Here is a 16,915-nt window from a genome sequence, read left to right as displayed (position 1 = left end):
CTATACATAATGGAGAGGTTGCCCACAAAAGGTACTTGAGCCTTCCATCTTCTGAATCTCATGCACTCTATATTTTTGCCCAGAATCATGCCTAGTCTGTTCTTCAACTTACCACTCTTTCATAAATAGAAAATGTTAAAATCTTTCAAACTCCAACTCCCCTCGTGACTTCTGGCATCATGTCAAAAAACATCTTCCAATAACTTTACTTTCATCTTTCCCTCTTTTATTGCATCCTGATGGCACGACTGCCATCTCTTCTGTCTCTAAAGCTGAACTATTCTCTCAAACCTTTGCTAACAATTCCACCTTGGATGATTCTGGGCTTGTTCCTCCCTCTCCTTCTCCCTCTAGCTATTTCATGTGTACAATTAAAGTTCTTCGTAATGATGTTTTCCATGCCCTCGCTGGCCTAGACCCTCAGAAGGCTTAAGGACCTGATGGGGTACCTCCTATTATTCTCAAAATCTGTAGTTTCATGCTTGCACCTTACCTGGCCAAACTCTTTCAACTATGCTTATCGACTTCTACCTTTCCTTTGTGCTGGAAGTTTGCCTACAAGTTCAGCCTGTTCCTAAAAAGGGTGACCGTTCTAATCCCTCAAACTATTGTCCTATAGTTTTAATCTCTTGCTTGTCTAAAGTTTCTGAATGTATCCTCAATAGGAAGATTCTTAAACCTCTGTCACTGCACAATCTTCTATCTGATTGCCAGCATGGTTTCCATCAAGGTTGCTCTGCTGGTGATCTTCTGGCATTCCTTACTGAGTCTTGGTCATCCTCTTTTAGAAATTTCAGTGTAACCTTTGCTGTCTCATTAAACATATCAAAAGCTTTTAATAGAGTCTGGCACAAAGCTTAATTTGAAAATTGCCCTCCTACGGTTTCTATCGTTCTCTCTGCAACTTTATCTCAAGTTTCCTTTCTAACCATTCTATTGCAGCCGTGGTACTTTTGCTGTCTCATTAGACATATCAAAAGCTTTTAATAGTCTGGCACAACACTTGATTTGAAAATTGCCCTCCTACGGTTTCTATCCTTGTCTCTGCAACTTTATATCTCAAGTTTCCTTTCTAACCATTCTATTGCAGCCATGGTAGACGGCCACTGTTCTTCTCCTAAATCTATTAACAGTGGTGTTTATCAGGGTTCTGTTCTGTCATCCACTCTCTTTCTATTATTCATTAATGATCTTAACCTAACTTCTTACCCTATCCATTTCCACGCTGATGATACCACCCTACATCTTTCCATGTCCTTTCAGAGACGACGAACCCCTCAGGAAGTCATCAGATCTCGCAGAGATGCCACAGAACACCTAACTTCTGATCTTTCTAAGATTTCTGATTGAGCGAGAGAAATCTTAGTAGTACTCAAAGACTCAAAATTTCAATTCCTCCATCTATCAACTCAACACAACCTTCCAGACAACTATCCCCTCTTCTTCAATGACACGGAACTGTCTCCCTCTTCCACACTGAATATCCTCAGCCTGTCCTTCACTCATGATCTGAACTGGAAACTTCACAGCACATCTCTTGCTAAAACAGCTTCTATGAAGTTAGGCATTCTGCAGCATCTCCGCCAATTTTTCTTGCCCCTCCAACTACTAACTCTGTAACTTGTACGGAGTACTCCTCACATGTTTGGGGGAGGTTCCACTCACATAGTTTTATTAGATAGGGTGGAATCCAAAAGCTTTTCATCTCATCAACTCCCTTCCTCTGACTAACTGTCTTCAGCATCTTTTTCACCGGCAAAATGTTGCATATCTTTTTATCTTTTATTGTTATTTTCATGCTTACTGCTCTACTGATCTTGCTAACTGTATGCCTTCCCTCCTCCTGCAGCCACGCTGCACAAGGGAGTAGGCAGTAGTCACCTGCCGCCCGGTGGAATACTCCAGGAGAGGTACTTACGGGGATGTAGGCAGTGCTGCAGACTGAGTGATTCCCCGTGTCCTCTCTTCCCGGTTCCCTTTGTGGTCTCATTTATACAATTGAGCAGCTGCAGCCTGCCCTCTAAAGACAACTTCTACTACTTCCTACACTACACTACAACACCTTACACTTTTACACTCTCTTCAAATCAAAATTTAATAATGGCTTCACCACGCCCTGCCTCGGAGTCCCCCTCTGGGGAGGGGACCATAAATGTCCCCAGGTCGGACTGCCCTCTGCTGTCGACCTTGGGTGTCTTGACACTTCATCTAATACTTTCACTATCAATTTCTGCAACATTCGTGGCCTTCGTTCTAATTTTCAATCTGTGGAACACCACCTCTCCTCTACTAAACCTCATCTTCTCTTCCTAACGAAACACAGTTGTCTGTGACTACTGACAGCAGCCCTTTTCTGTTCCTCCTACTTGCTCTATCCTCATTTTCAATCCAAAGCTGGATGTTGCGCATACGCGTAACGACACCACTTGCTCTCGTGCCCACAATCTTGAATCTTCAGAATTTTCTACCATCTGGCTAAGACTTCAATGTCACTCTCTAACTAAATTCATCTGTGCTGTATACCTCTCACCTAATTCCTCTGACTATGTAAAATTCTTTGACTATTTGACTTCCAAGGTGGAGCACATCTTATCTCACTTTCCTTTTGCTGAGATCTCCATTTTAGGGATTTCAATGTTCACCACCAGCTTTGGCTTTCATCTTCTTTCACTGACCAACCTGGTGAACAAACCTTCAACTTTGCTATCCTTCATGACCTAGAGCAGCTAGTGAAGTTCCCTACCCGTATTCCTGACCGCCTTGGAGACACGCCCAACATTCTTGATCTTTTCCTAACCTCCAACCCTTCTGCTTACTCTGTTAAACTTTCCTCTCCGTTGGGCTCCTCCGACCACAATCTAATTTCCGTTACCAGTTCTATCACTCCAGTGCAGCCTCAGGACCCGCCTAAGCGGAGGTGCTTCTGGCATTTTAACTCTGCTAAGTGGGAGGAACTAAGGCAGTACTATTCTGATTTCCTTGGGATGATTATTGTTTTCATGTCAGAGATCCTTCTCTTTGTGCCGAGCGCATAACAGAGGTGATTATCTCTGGCATGGAGCTATACATTCCTCATACTTTCTCTAACCCTAAAGCTAAAAAGCCTTGGTTTAACTCTGCTTGTTCTCGTGCTGTCAATGATAGAGAGGCGGCTCACAAACGGTTCCGTAGCCATCCAACTGCTGAAACTCATGCCCTATATATTTCTGCCCGTAATCATGCCAAATCTATTCTCCAACTTACTAAAACTCTTTCATCAATAGAAAATGTCAAAGTCTTTCCAATTCTAACTCCTCTTGAGATTTCTGGCATCTAGCCAATAATATCTCTAACAACTTTACTTCTTCGTCTTTCCTCCTTTACTTCATCCAGATGGCTCTACAGCTGTCTCTTCTTTTCTAAAGCTGAACTCTTCGCTCAAACCTTTGCTACCAACTCAACTTTGGATGATTCTGGGCATATTCCTCCTACTCCTCCACCCTCTGACTACTTCATCCCTAAAATTAAAATTCTTTATAAAGACGTTTTCCTGGCCCTCTCTGGCCTTGATTCTCGGAAGGCTTACGGTCCGGATGGAGTCCCTCCTGTTGTTCTCAAAACTGTGCTTCCGAACTCGCTCACTGCCTGGTCAAACTCTTTCATCTGTGTCTCTCTACTTCTATTTATCCTTCTTGCTGGAAGTTTGCTCACATTCAACCTGTCCCTAAAAAGGTGACCACTCCAATCCTTCTAACTACCGCCCTATAGCTTTGATTTCCTGCCTTTCTAAAGCCTTTGAGTCTATCCTTAATAGGAAGATAATGAGGCATCTATCAGCTCACAACCTTCTCTCTGATTGCCAGTATGGTTTCCGTAAAGGCAGATCTACTGGTGATCTTCTTACTTTCCTAACTGAATCTTGGTCATCCTCTTTAGGGACTTCGGTGAAACCTTTGCTGTCGGCCTTGACATATCGAAAGCCTTCGATAGAGTCTGGCACAAATCTTTAATTTCTAAACTACCCTCCTACGGATTCTATCCTTCTCTCTGTACCTTCATCTCCAGTTTCCTTTCCGATCGTTCTATTGCTGCTGTAGTAGACGGTCACTGTTCTTCCCTAAAACTATCAACAGTGGTGTTCCACAGGGTTCTGTCCTATCACCCACTCTCTTTCTATTATTCATCAATGATCTCCTAAATCTGACTCAATGCCCTATCCACTCCTATGCTGATGATACCACCCTGCATTATTCAACAGCGTTCAACAGACGCCCAACCCAACAACAATTAAATGACTCAAGGCGAGATGCTATAGGACGCCTAACTTCTGATCTTTCACTTGTTTCTGATTGGGGCAGAGAAAACCTGGTTTTGTTCAATGCCTCAAAAACTCAATTTCTACAACTATCTACTCGACATAACCTTCCAGACAACTATCCTCTCTTCTTCAATAACACTCAACTTCCCTCTCCTCTACATTAAACACACTCGGTCTATCCTTCACTAAAAATCTAAACTGGAAATTTCACATCTCTACTCTTGCTAAATCAGCTTCCAAGAAGTTAGGTGTCCTATGGCGTCTTCGTCCATTTTCTCTCCTCCCAGCTGCTTGCTCTGTACAAGGGCCTTATCCGCCCGTGTATGGAGTATGGCTCTCATGTCTGGGGATCCACACACAGCTTTACTAAACAAGGTGGAATCTAAAGCTTTTCGTCTTATCAACTCTTCTCCTCTAACTGACTGTCTTGATTCTTTAAGTCACCGCCGCAATGTTGCATCTTTATCTGTCTTCTACCGCTGTTTTCATGCTGTCTGCTCTTCTGAACTTGCTAACTGCATGCCTTCCCCTCCTGCGGCCTCGCTGCACAAGACTCTCTACTTCTTCTCATCCCTATTCTGTCCATCTTCCTAATGCAAGAGTTAACCAGTATCTTCACTCCTTCATTCCCTACACTGGTAAACTCTGGAACTCTCTACCTGTGTCTGTATTTCCACCTGCCTATGACTTAAACTCTTTCAAAAGAGGAGTGTCAAGACACCTCTTACGTTAACTGGACCCTCCTTTTAGATTTTTTTGTTTTTTCTCTTTCTACTTTCCTCTTAACAGGGCCTGGCAACCAGCGGATTTTTTTTTCCAACACTTTGTTTGCCCTTGGCCAGTGCCCTTGTAATGTAAAAAAAAAAAAAAAAAGGTTTTCTTCTTCCTCACATCCCTATTCTGTCCAACACTCTAATGCAAACCAGTATTCTCAATCATTCAGTTTTCTCTGATAAACTCTGGAACTCCCTACTGCTTCTGTATTTCCATCTTCCTATGACTTGAGTTATTTTAAGAGGGAGGTTTCAAGACATTTATCCCTGAATTTTGGATAACTCACACTTGACCTTTAAGGGAACAGGCAACCCAGTGGGCCTTTTTTTTTTCATTTTTGTTGCCCTTGGCCAGTTGGGGCCTCCTGCATAAAAGAAAGAAAAAAAAAACATTGAAGTATTTGAATGCAAAATACTGGGATATAACAATGATCTAAATGCATGCCAGTCTTCAAATATCAAGTAAAATCCTTCAATTCATATTCAGAGCTTAAATCCACTCATTTACCATTTTTTTTCATTTTAATGTCTGTCAAAACTGGGTGCATCTTATGAGCCCATGTGTCTTTTTAGCCATCAAATACAGTAATTACACCAAGTACTTGATATATGCGAGTTTGAAATATATGACTTTATGCATATGTAATAAAACTAAATGTACCAAGTATTCATTTTGTGCGAGAAAAATTTGCTACAATGCAAGTAGTAACATTGGTGCAACTGGTTGGAAAGGTACATATGGTACAAATGTTGTCCTGCACTTTTCTCTGCTATAATCAACATTTTCCTCCCTTTGATTCTCAAGTTAATCCTCGGTTATGAAATTACGTGTATATTTCATGTGTGTATCCCTGAAAGCAATGAGCAGCTCTGGGTTATCAGACTCAGAAAAGCTCTACCCTTAATGTAGTATATATAACTTTGATTATAATATCTATGTCCTTATTCCCCCTTCAATAAGATTCAAAATGCATAAAAATAAACAGTATGTGATATAGTAGAAAAACCATGCACCTTTTGATTTTAACTTAACATTTGAGATTCCAGAATTTTACACATTTATTTACTTTTGATACTCGTATTCCATGTCAGTATGCAGACAGCTGCATAATTGCTGCCAGAAGTAAGACTCATTCCACTCTCCCTCTACTAAAAAAAAAAGCATTTCCTTCACAGATACCAAAAATTTCAGAGACCAAAGTTGTAGAAGAGCCAATTCTAAAGAGAGAGAGAAAAAAAAAAATGCTATACATTTTTCTTCTGTGACAAATCCTTACAGAGATATGTGTTAAATGCTGTGTGAGCTTCCCATTCTGTGCGGCTACACCACCTCTGCACATCAGTTTTGCATTCACTCTGTTATGACTTTGTTTGTTTACAATGTTTTTAATGCATATTAGATTTTACAGTTTATCTTTACTAATGTGCTTCATTGTTGCTTAAGTCATATATTATTGAGAAACAGTGCTGGAATAGATAGTTAGAATAAAAAAGCTGGTCAAGGAAGATGACGCCTATACAGTAATTAATGGGATGATAGGTTTGATATATGTGAATTCACATTATGCAAGCTTTTTGAAGAATGTAACACTCATATATAATGAATATCTGGTGTACAGAACAATGTTTGATGCAAGAAGCAGAACTGTGAAACTGTCAAAGCACTTGGTGCAGTGACTTATGTGCCTTGTCATGAACCTGCAAGAAAAAAATAATAAATAAAAGTAAAAAATAAAAAAAATTCATGATTAACAGGGTTTTTCTGTCATAAAGTGATTTACCTGATACTGCCGGCAATCAAGCCAGCCATGTTCATGAATAAGAATCCAGCCCACTGTGTACTCTGCCATCAGCTGACTGAAGGTGTCATTGACCATGCGGGATACAGGGAAGGCTGGGAGCTGAAAGATTGCTTCAGTTCTCATTATATACACATTTATTTTTAATTCTACTTGGAGTAACAAGTTACATTTATTATATTCAGTTTTTTTTTTTTTTATGCTAGGATACTTTATAAAATTCTGTATTGCCCTTACATTTCAATAAATATAGAAATTTATAGTTCTAAGCAAAAGAGCACATGGGCACTAAATTACCAATATTTAATTCAATGTTTCATCACTTACTTTCTCTGGATTCCTTAGAAATGCTTCCACTCCTGCCCATGTTCCCTGTGCCCATTTGACTTTAGGTAGTTTATCTGAAATCTGAAAAGTATAACCATGTAATGCTGTGCAGATTCTGAATATATCACATGTATTGTTACTATATTAAATCTTTATTATTGCATAATCAAATGGAAAAAGATGGAAAATGAATGCTTATATAGGAAGGTTTTGGTAGACAGGAGGTAAAGAAATCAGTAAATAGGCTTAAATTAACAATATTAAAGATGAAGATGAAATAACTGCAAAAATGTTAAAATACAGTAAACCCCATTATTTGGTCTTTGATTGAGCAATCTTAAGCCACTATGCTTACATACTTTCCAAAATACTCCTAATAGGTCTAACATCATCCACATCATTTGAGCAGTTGTCCAAGCTATTACAGATATGAAATCAGTGCTTACACAGCTGACTTAGCAACCATGAGGCACTGTCTACCTCAGATTCCCTCCTGTATTTGATGGGTCATAAGACACATCCAGTATTGGCAGACATTAAAATGAAAAATAAATATATAAATGAGTAGATTTAAGCTCTGAATATGAAGTGAAGGATTTCACCTGACATGTTACATGCATTTATATCATTATAAGATCCAAATATTTTGTATTTAAAAATTTTGATCTTTGCTAGTAGCCTACGTACCAATCCTGTTGTGACTTGTGAGATGTAAACATGTACCTGGCATTTGACTTTGGCAGTGACTATGAGAGAGTTAAGAGACTATAGGGCTAATAATCATAATTTTTATCATAATTTCTTTACATGTATGCAAGGTAGGAATGTTAAAAGATAAGTAGAATTTTAATAAGTGTCATTCTATGTGGATTACTGGCAAGTATGACTAATATACATTTATATCTTGAAAGAAAGAATTGCTTTTTGGTGTAGTACCAATCATCACTTTCTTTACACATGCAAAGATGTTGCCATAGACTTACCACCAACCACTGCCACAATGCTGAACCTTGGCCTCAAAAGACACAGACTCATTTCCATAGACTTTTTTTTTTTTTTTTTTTTTTTCTTTTAAGAAAAAAGTGTGTCTGAGCCATCAATATGTATGTTTTCAATTCCTAAGAGTGTTTGTGTGTGTATTTATCTACTTGTACATTACACAGTTCAAGCAGGACTCATAATGTCAATTCCATACCTATACTTATCCAACTGTTAGATGCTGTAATGACTTCTTCATCTAATCCATTCCAAATACATATCAACAGTTCTATGTGGAAAATTAGACTTCTTTATGTCCCTTAAACACTGACACCTCTCAATCTTCTTTGAATGTCCTCAAATCCATCTAGTTCCTTTTCCTTTCATTAATACCAGGTCATGTCTGTCTATCTTCTCAATGTTGTTAACTATTTCATACATTGCTAGTGTGTGTGTGTGTGTGTGTGTATTTACCTAGTTGTATTTACCTAGTTGTAGTTTTACAGGGCCTGGGCTTTATGCTCGTGCGGCCCCGTCTCCATATCTACACTTATCCAATCTTACTTTAAAAGTGTGCACACTCGTTGCAGACACTACTTCTTCATCTAAACTGTTCCACGTCTCAATACATCTCTGGAAACTATATTTTTAATATCTCTCAGACATCTTCCTTTCTCAGCTTTTTACTATGCGATCTTGTGCTTGGTGTCATATTCTTCTCTTAGGATCAGTTTCTCATTATCCACTTGGTCCATTCCGTTGATCAATTTATAGACTTGTATCAGGTCTCCTCTCTCCTTCTTTGTTCCAAGGTTGGTAGATCCATAGCCTTTAGTCTCTCCTCATATGTCATCCCTTCAAGTTCTGGGACCATTCTTGTAGCCATTTTTTGTAGCCTCTCCAATTTCCTTATGTGTTTCTTTTTATGAGGGGTCCACACTACTCCTGCATATTCCAATCTGGGTCTTATTATAGTATTTATCAATTTCTTCATCATTTCTTTGTCCATGTAGTGAAATGCTACTCCAATATTCCTCAGCAAATTATATGTTTCTCTAAAAATTCTATCAATATGGCTTACTGGTTGATTGTTTTCTTCCATCGTCACTCCTAAGTCCTTTTCCTTTTGACTTTCTCCAGTTCTACTCCATCTCCCATCTTATAGATTCCCACAGGTCGTCTTTCACTCTTTCCCATTTCCATGACATGGCTTTTGTTCACATTGAATTCCATTTCCACTTCTTACTCCATTCCCAGATCTTATTTAGGTCTTCTTGCAGTATTTCACAATCCTCCTTTTGCTTTATAACTCTGCACAGTTTCGTATCATCCATAAACAAATTTATGTAGCTGTTCACTCCTTCTGGCATGTCGTTAATATAAATGAGGAAAAGTACTGGTGCCAATACTGACCCTGTGGCACTCCGCTTTTACTGCTCTCCACTTGGACTTCATATCTTTAACTACCGTCCTTATTTCTCTCCCCCTCAAATAATTTTCTATCCATCTCAATGTGCTTCCTTTTAAGCCACCCTTCTCCTCTAACTTCCACAGTAATCTTGCGTGTGGCACTTTGTCAAACGCCTTTTTTAAATCCAAATAGATGCAGTCAACCCATCCCTCTCTCTCTTGTACTCTATCAACTATTCTAGAATAGAAACTCAATAAATTAGTTACACAAGACCGTCCTTTTCTAAAACCAAATTGGCTATTTGATATGAATTTGTTGTCTTCAAGGAACTTAATCCATTGCTTCTTTATTATTCTTTCACACATCTTGCATATTACACTAGTTAGTGATACCCGGTCTGTAATTTAAAGGTTCTTCTTTCCTTCCGCTCTTATATATGGGAACCACCTCAGCTCTTTTCCATTCTACTGGCACTGTTCCATTTTCTATTGAGCATTTTATGATGTTGTATATAGGACTTGCTAGTTCTTCCCTACATTCTTTCAGTATTCTGCCTGAGACTTCATCCGGTCCCATTGCCTTCTTCATCCAGTGCCTTCATTAACTCTTTTATTTCAAGCTTGGTTACTTTAATCTCTTTCATATAGATTGTCTCTCCATTACCCTGTGGCCTCTCAAATTTGGATTCTTTAGTAAAGACCTCCTGGAATTTTTTATTTAATAGTTCTGCCATACTTTTTGGGTCTTCCACCATCCCGTTCTTTTCTTTTAACCTTTCTATTGTTTCTTTTTGCCTAATTTTTCCATTTATGAATCTATAGAACAATTTTGGTTGCTCCTTACATTTTTGACAATATCTTTTCAAGTTCTTTTCCTCTTCCTTCCTCACCTTAACATATTCATTTCTCGCTGCCTTGAAGTTTTCCTTGTTTGTTGGATTCCTATTTCTCCTCCACCTTTTCCATGCTCCATCTCTTTTCTCCTTTGCCCTAGCACACCTTGCATTAAACCAATCTTTCTTTCCTTCTTCTTTTGGTCTATATTTTGGGACATATTCCCTGACTCCTGTTTTGTATATTTCCAAAAATAAGTTATATTTGTCTTGCGTTGTCTCTGAGTTTTCCATCTCCTCCCAGTCTACGTTTTTAAAATAGTTCTTGAGATTCTCAATATCAGCCTTTCTGTAATTTAATCGGTCTCCTTTGTATGAATCGTCTCTATCTTCCTTTCCCTCTTCTATATCTATTTCTAATATTGCATGGTCACTCTTTTCCAATGGGCACTTATATCTTATATTGTCATTAATTTGTATACCCCTTGTAAAAACTAGGTCCAATCTCGCCGGCTCGTCGTTTCCTCTGAATCTTGTGCATTCCTTTACTCTCTGGTGTGTGTGTGTGTGTGTGTGTGTGTGTGTGTGTGTGTGTGTCTGTATTTACCTAGTTGTAGTTTTACAGGGCCTGGGCTTTATGCTCGTGTGGCCCCATCTCCATATCTACACTTATCCAATTTTTCTTTAAAACTATGTACACTCTTTGCTGACACCACTTCCTCACTCAAACTGTTCCAAGTCTCAACACATCTTTGCAGGAAACTAAATTTTTAACATCTCTCAGACATCTTCCCTTCCTCAGTTTCTTACTATGCGATCTTGTGCTTCTAATGTCATATTCTTCTCTCAGGATTAGTTTCTCATTATCCACTTGATCCATTCTGATAATCAATTTATAAACTTGTATCAGATCTCCTCTCTCTCTTCTCTGTTCCAGGGTTGGTAGATCCATAGCTTTTAGTCTCTCCTCATATGTCATCCCTTTAAATTCTGGAACCATTCTTGTAGCCATTTTTTGTAGTCTCTCCAATTTCCTTATGTGTTTCTTTTTATGGGGGTTCCACACAACTCCTGCATATTCCAATCTAGGTCTTATTTTAGTACTTATCAATTTCTTCATCATTTCTTTGTCCATATAGTGAAATGCTAATCCAATATTTCTTAGCAAATTATACGTCTCTCTGAAAATTCTATCAATATGGCTTACCGGTAGACTGTTTTCTTCCATTGTCACTCCCAAGTCCTTTTCCATTTTTACTTTTTCTAGTTCTACTCCATCTCCCATCTTATAGATTCCCACTGGTCGTCTTTCACTTTTTCCCATTTCTATGACATGGCTTTTGTCCACATTGAATTCCATCTCCCATTTTTTACTCCATTTCCAGATCTTGTTTAAGTCTTCCTGTAGTGTTTCACAATCCTCTTTTTGTTTAATGACTCTGCACAGTTTATGTAGCTGTTCACTCCCACTGGCATGTCGTTTACATATACGAGAAAAAGTATTGGCGTCAATACTGACCCCTGTGGCACTCCGCTGTCTACTGTTCTCCACTTGGACTTCATATCTTTAACCCGCTAAGACCGATGGCCGCAAAATTCGCACCCTCCCATTACCGCAATTATCATAAAAAAATCAACTCTTATAAATTACTCTGGAAAAAAAATCTGCTGTTAGTAGGCATGACAATGCATCATCCTCTTTTTATTGCTCTATCACTATGGTTGTCTCAGAATAATAACCGATAGTTAAATTGTGTAGCAACTCAGGTACTTTTATGTGTATTCTTACATAATGTAAGGCACTGCTCATGTTTTTATGTGTTTTCACATGTTTTTCGTGTTTTCACTCATATTGGCTGATTATAGTTACGTATGTTTTTATCAGCCTTGACGATGTTGTCACAAAAGCTCGGGATCTACCTCCAACCTGTGCACTTTGCGTCTTGTCCCGCCTTGTCTATCACTTTTATCACTAAACTTTAGCTTCCTCTTAGCACCATGAGCCATAGTTGCAAATAATAGTTCCTTAAATAAGTAAATACGTAAATACGTAAATAATTATCACCGTGACACGACGCTCACGCACCTCACAGAAATTTGCGGGAGACTAGCTGGCTAGAGCGGTGTGCTTCCTCCGACAGTACTACCATAGGACTACGTCATGACCAAATATAGCAGCGCTACCAATGCTAGTGCGGTTTTTATTAGCGCTCAAAGTAGCTGCGCCATTTAAGGACTGTCGGAAGTGTGCTACGCAACCGTATTTAAGGCCTGTCAGAGTTTTCGGGTTAACTATTGTCCTTATTTCTCTCCCCCTCAAGTAATTTTTCATCCATCTCAATGTGCTTCCTTTTAAGCCACCCTTCTCTTCTAATTCCATAGCAATCTTTCATGTGGCATTTTATCAAACACCTTTTTTAAATCTAAATAAATACAGTCATTCCATCCCTCTCTCTTGTACTTTATCAACTATTCTAGAGTAGAAACTCAATAAATTTGTTACACATGACCGACCTTTTCTCCACCTTTTTCATGCTCCATCTCGTTTCTCCTTTGCCCTAGCACATCTTGCATTAAACCAATCTTTCATTCCTTCTTCTTTAGGTCTATATTTCGGGACATATTCCCAGACTCCTGTTTTGTATATTTCCAAAAATAAGTTATTTTTCTCTTGAACCGTTTCTGAGTTTTCCATCTCCTCCCAGTTTGCGTTTTTAAAATAGCTCTTGAGGTTCTCAATATCAGCCTTTCTGTAATTTAATCGGTCTCCTTTGTATGATTCATCTCTATCTTCCTTTCCTTCTTCTATATCCATTTCTAATATTATAAGGTCACTCTTTCACTCTTTCCCAATGGACACATATCTTATATCATCGTTAATTTGTATATCCCTAGTAAAAACTAGGTCCAATCTCGCCAGCTCATCGTTTCCTCTGAATCTTGTGTTTTCCTTTACTTTTTGGACCATCAAATTATCTATCATTAGGTTCAGGAATCTATCTCCCCAAGCATCTTCCCCCATACCACTTTCAAATTTTCCCAGTCCATCTCCTTACAGTTGAAATCTCCTACCAATATCACTTTTCTCCTTTCTTTAATGATTCTTGTAAGACTCCTTATTGTGTCATTTATCATGTCTTTACATTCTTGGTTAGTCCATGAATTTGTTTTTGGTGGCACATATATTCCAATGATTGTTAACTCCTTTTTATTAATATGTATGTTAATATACAGTATTTCTGATTTTCCTTCCCTAAACTCCACTTGATTTACCACTATCTCCTTCCTTAACATCATCATGACTCCTCCTCCTCCTTTAACCACTCTGTCTCTCCTCCATATATTATACCTTTAACCTATGTCTATTTTCATTACCTCATTTAACTTTGTTTCTTCTTTCTTTATGTAATCTCTTAATTCTAATTTACTAGATAAAATCCCATCTATGTATGTATACATCATTTTTTATCTCTTGTTCTTATCATTTTCAATTAAACTACTCCATTTTTTTCTCTTCCTTCTCTTTTATATACCATTTCCTTATCCTGTCTCCTATAATTCTCCAAAAAAAATGCCTTCTTTTCCTCCTCTGACCTTTCATTATTTTTTTTTCTCTTGCTTCTGCCACCAGTTCGTTGTGTCTCTTCCTTTCCTCCTCGTTTCTAATTTTCTTTATATATATATATATATATATATATATATATATATATATATATATATATATATATATATATATATTTGCAACCTTCTGTTTCTCTGAGTTTTGCTTTTCTATACAGTACTTCTTCTGCTGCTGCTTGTGATTTTAGTAATATCTTAATTGGTCTCACTGTTCCTTCTTGATATGGTCCCATTCTATGGATTTCTTCTACTTCCTCTTCTAAGTTCTGTCTATCCTCATCATTTAGATGTTTTAGTAGGTCTTTTACTGATTTCATTTCGTCCTTTTCCCTTCTTGGTCTATATTTAACATTTTTTTCTTTCAGTCCAAAAATAATTACACTCTTTTTTTTCCGCAATTTCTCTTACTAAATTTTCTTTTTTCTTTAGGACTCCTATAATTTTGTTTGTCATATTTTCATCTCTTTCTTTTAACTGTTCTTGAAATACTTCCTGAAATGATTCCTTGTCTTTCTTATCTTGGATTCTCCATGCCTGTACTTCTTTTTTAATCACATCTAGTACTCTTTCTTCTTCTTTGTTAACTAGATCTTTCAGCTTCTCTTTTTCTTTCTCGGCTTAACCGAGTCCTTCTTCCATCAATTTCTTGTAGTTACCTATTTGCACTTTTAATTTTTCATTTTCGGTTCTTAGCCTAGTTTCGTTTTCTTCCACTCTTTTTATCCTTTCTTTCAATTTCTGGAGCTCTTTATCCTGTTCTTCATTCTCCTTCATTCCCATACTCTCCTTTATCAATTTATCTAATTTACGTTCAATAGTCAACACTCTATCAAATAGTGAAGTATGCGCCGTATCAAAGCCTTCAAATGCTCTTTCTCCCTCACCAACATAGTCATCATCAGCTTTCATTCTTTACCGTGTCTCATACCTGCATTTAGATGGAATCTCTTTCTCACTCATGATTTTGTAACACTGTATTCATGAAAAAAAAAAAACGAGTCCACACTAATCACCCAGGCCACTGCAAACCCAAACAAAAGTAGTGTGTGTGTGTATTTACCTAGTTGTATTTACCTAGTTGTAGTTTTACAGGGCCTGGGCTTTATGCTCGTGTGGTCCCGTCTCCATATCTACACTTATCCAATTTTTCTTTAAAACTATGTACACTCTTTGCTGACACCACTTCCTCACTCAAACTGTTCCAAGTCTCAACACATCTTTGCAGGAAACTAAATTTTTTAACATCTCTCAGACATCGTCCCTTCCTTAGTTTCTTACTATGCGATCTTGTGCTTCTAAAGTCATATTCTTCTCTCAGGATCAGTTTCTCATTATCCACTTCATCCATTCCGTTAATCAATTTATAAACATGTATCAGATCCCCTCTCTCTCTTCTCTGCTCCAAGGTTGGTAGATCCATAGCCTTTAGTCTCTCCTCATATGTCATCCCTTTAAATTCTGGAACCATTCTTGTAGCCATTTCTTGTAGTCTCTCTAATTTTCTTATGTGTTTTTTTTTATGGGGAGTCCACACAACTCCTGCATATTCCAATCTAGGTCTTATTTTAGTATGTACTTATCAATTTCTTCATCATTTCCTTGTCAATATAGTGAAATGCTACTCCAATATTCCTTAGCAAATTATCGTCTCTGAAAATTCTATCAATATGGCTTACCGGTTGATTATTTTCTTCCATTGTCACTCCCAAGTCCTTTTCCTTTTTTACTTTTTCTAGTTCTACTCCATCTCCCATCTTATAGATTCCCATTGGTCGTCTTTAACTTTTTCCCATTTCCATGACATGGCTTTTGTCCACATTGAATTCCATCTCCCATTTTTTGCTCCATTTCCAGATCTTGTTTAAGTCTTCCAGTAGTATTTCACAATCCTCTTTTTGTTTAATGACTCTGCACAGTTTCGCATCGTCCACAAACAGATTTATGTAGCTGTTCACTCCTCTGGCATGTCATTTATATATACGAGAAAAAGTATTGGTGCCAATACTGACCCCTGTGGCACTCCGCTGTCTACTGTTCTCCACTTGGACTTCATATCTTTAACTATCGTCCTTATTTCTCTCCCCCTTAAGTAATTCTTCATCCATCTCAATGTGCTTCCTTTTAAGCCACCCTTCTCCTCTAACTTCCATAGTAATCTTTCATGTGACACTATATCAAAAGCCTTTTTTAGATCTAAATAAATACAGTCAACCCATCCCTCTCTCTCTTGTACTTCATCAACTATTCTAGAGTAGAAACTCAATAAATTTGTCACACATGACCGACCTTTTCTAAAACCAAATTGGCTATTTGATAATATTTTGTTGTCTTCAAGAAACTCAATCCATTGCTTCTTTATTACTTTTTCACACATCTTGCATATTACACTAGTTAGTGATACCGGTCTGTAATTTAAAGGTTCTTCCTTTCTTCCGCTCTTATATATGGGAACCACCTCAGCTCTTTTCCACTCCACTGGCACTGTTCCATTTTCTATTGAGCATTTTATGATGTTGTATATTGGACTTGCTAGTTCTTCCCTACATTCTTTCAGTATTCTGCCTGAGACTTCATCTGGTCCCATTGCCTTTTCCTCATCTAGTTCCGTCATCAACTTTTTTATTTCAAGCTTGGTTACTTTAATCTCTTTCATATGGACAGTCTCTGTGTGTGTGTGTGTATTTACCTAATTGTATTTACCTAATTGTAACATACGGAAAAGAGCTATGCTCGTTGTCCCGTCTCCATATCTACTAATGTCCAGCTTTTCTTAAAATCATGAATATTCCTTGCGTTGACCACTTCCACGTCTAAACTATTCCATGCTTCCACCCTTCTATGAGGGAAGCTATATTTTTCACATCTCTCCTATAAGTG

The 16,915-nt window shown here is 37.9% G+C and overlaps 1 protein-coding gene across 2 annotated transcripts in view; it reads right to left on the bottom strand.

The window, feature by feature from the left end:
• LOC123515668 (glyoxylate/hydroxypyruvate reductase A-like) overlaps positions 1–16,915 on the bottom strand; it is a 79,144-nt gene that overhangs the window by 40,950 nt on the left and 21,279 nt on the right. Inside the window, exons 1-3 of one of the 2 annotated variants that reach the window (XM_045274491.1) lie at positions 11,625–11,699; positions 7,197–7,277; positions 6,852–6,971 (exon numbers count right to left, since the gene is read on the bottom strand). In XM_045274491.1, the coding sequence (XP_045130426.1) occupies positions 6,852–6,971; positions 7,197–7,277; positions 11,625–11,669 (246 nt within the window). In that variant the 5' untranslated portion in view covers positions 11,670–11,699. Of the gene's footprint in view, positions 1–6,851; positions 6,972–7,196; positions 7,278–11,624; positions 11,700–16,915 lie in introns of those variants that run through there. The other variant, XM_045274490.1, reaches the window with a different exon arrangement.

This window comes from Portunus trituberculatus, chromosome 39, assembly GCF_017591435.1.
Source record: "Portunus trituberculatus isolate SZX2019 chromosome 39, ASM1759143v1, whole genome shotgun sequence".
Taxonomy (NCBI): Eukaryota; Metazoa; Arthropoda; class Malacostraca; order Decapoda; family Portunidae; genus Portunus; species Portunus trituberculatus.
This window is presented reverse-complemented; position numbering and strand designations above follow the sequence as displayed.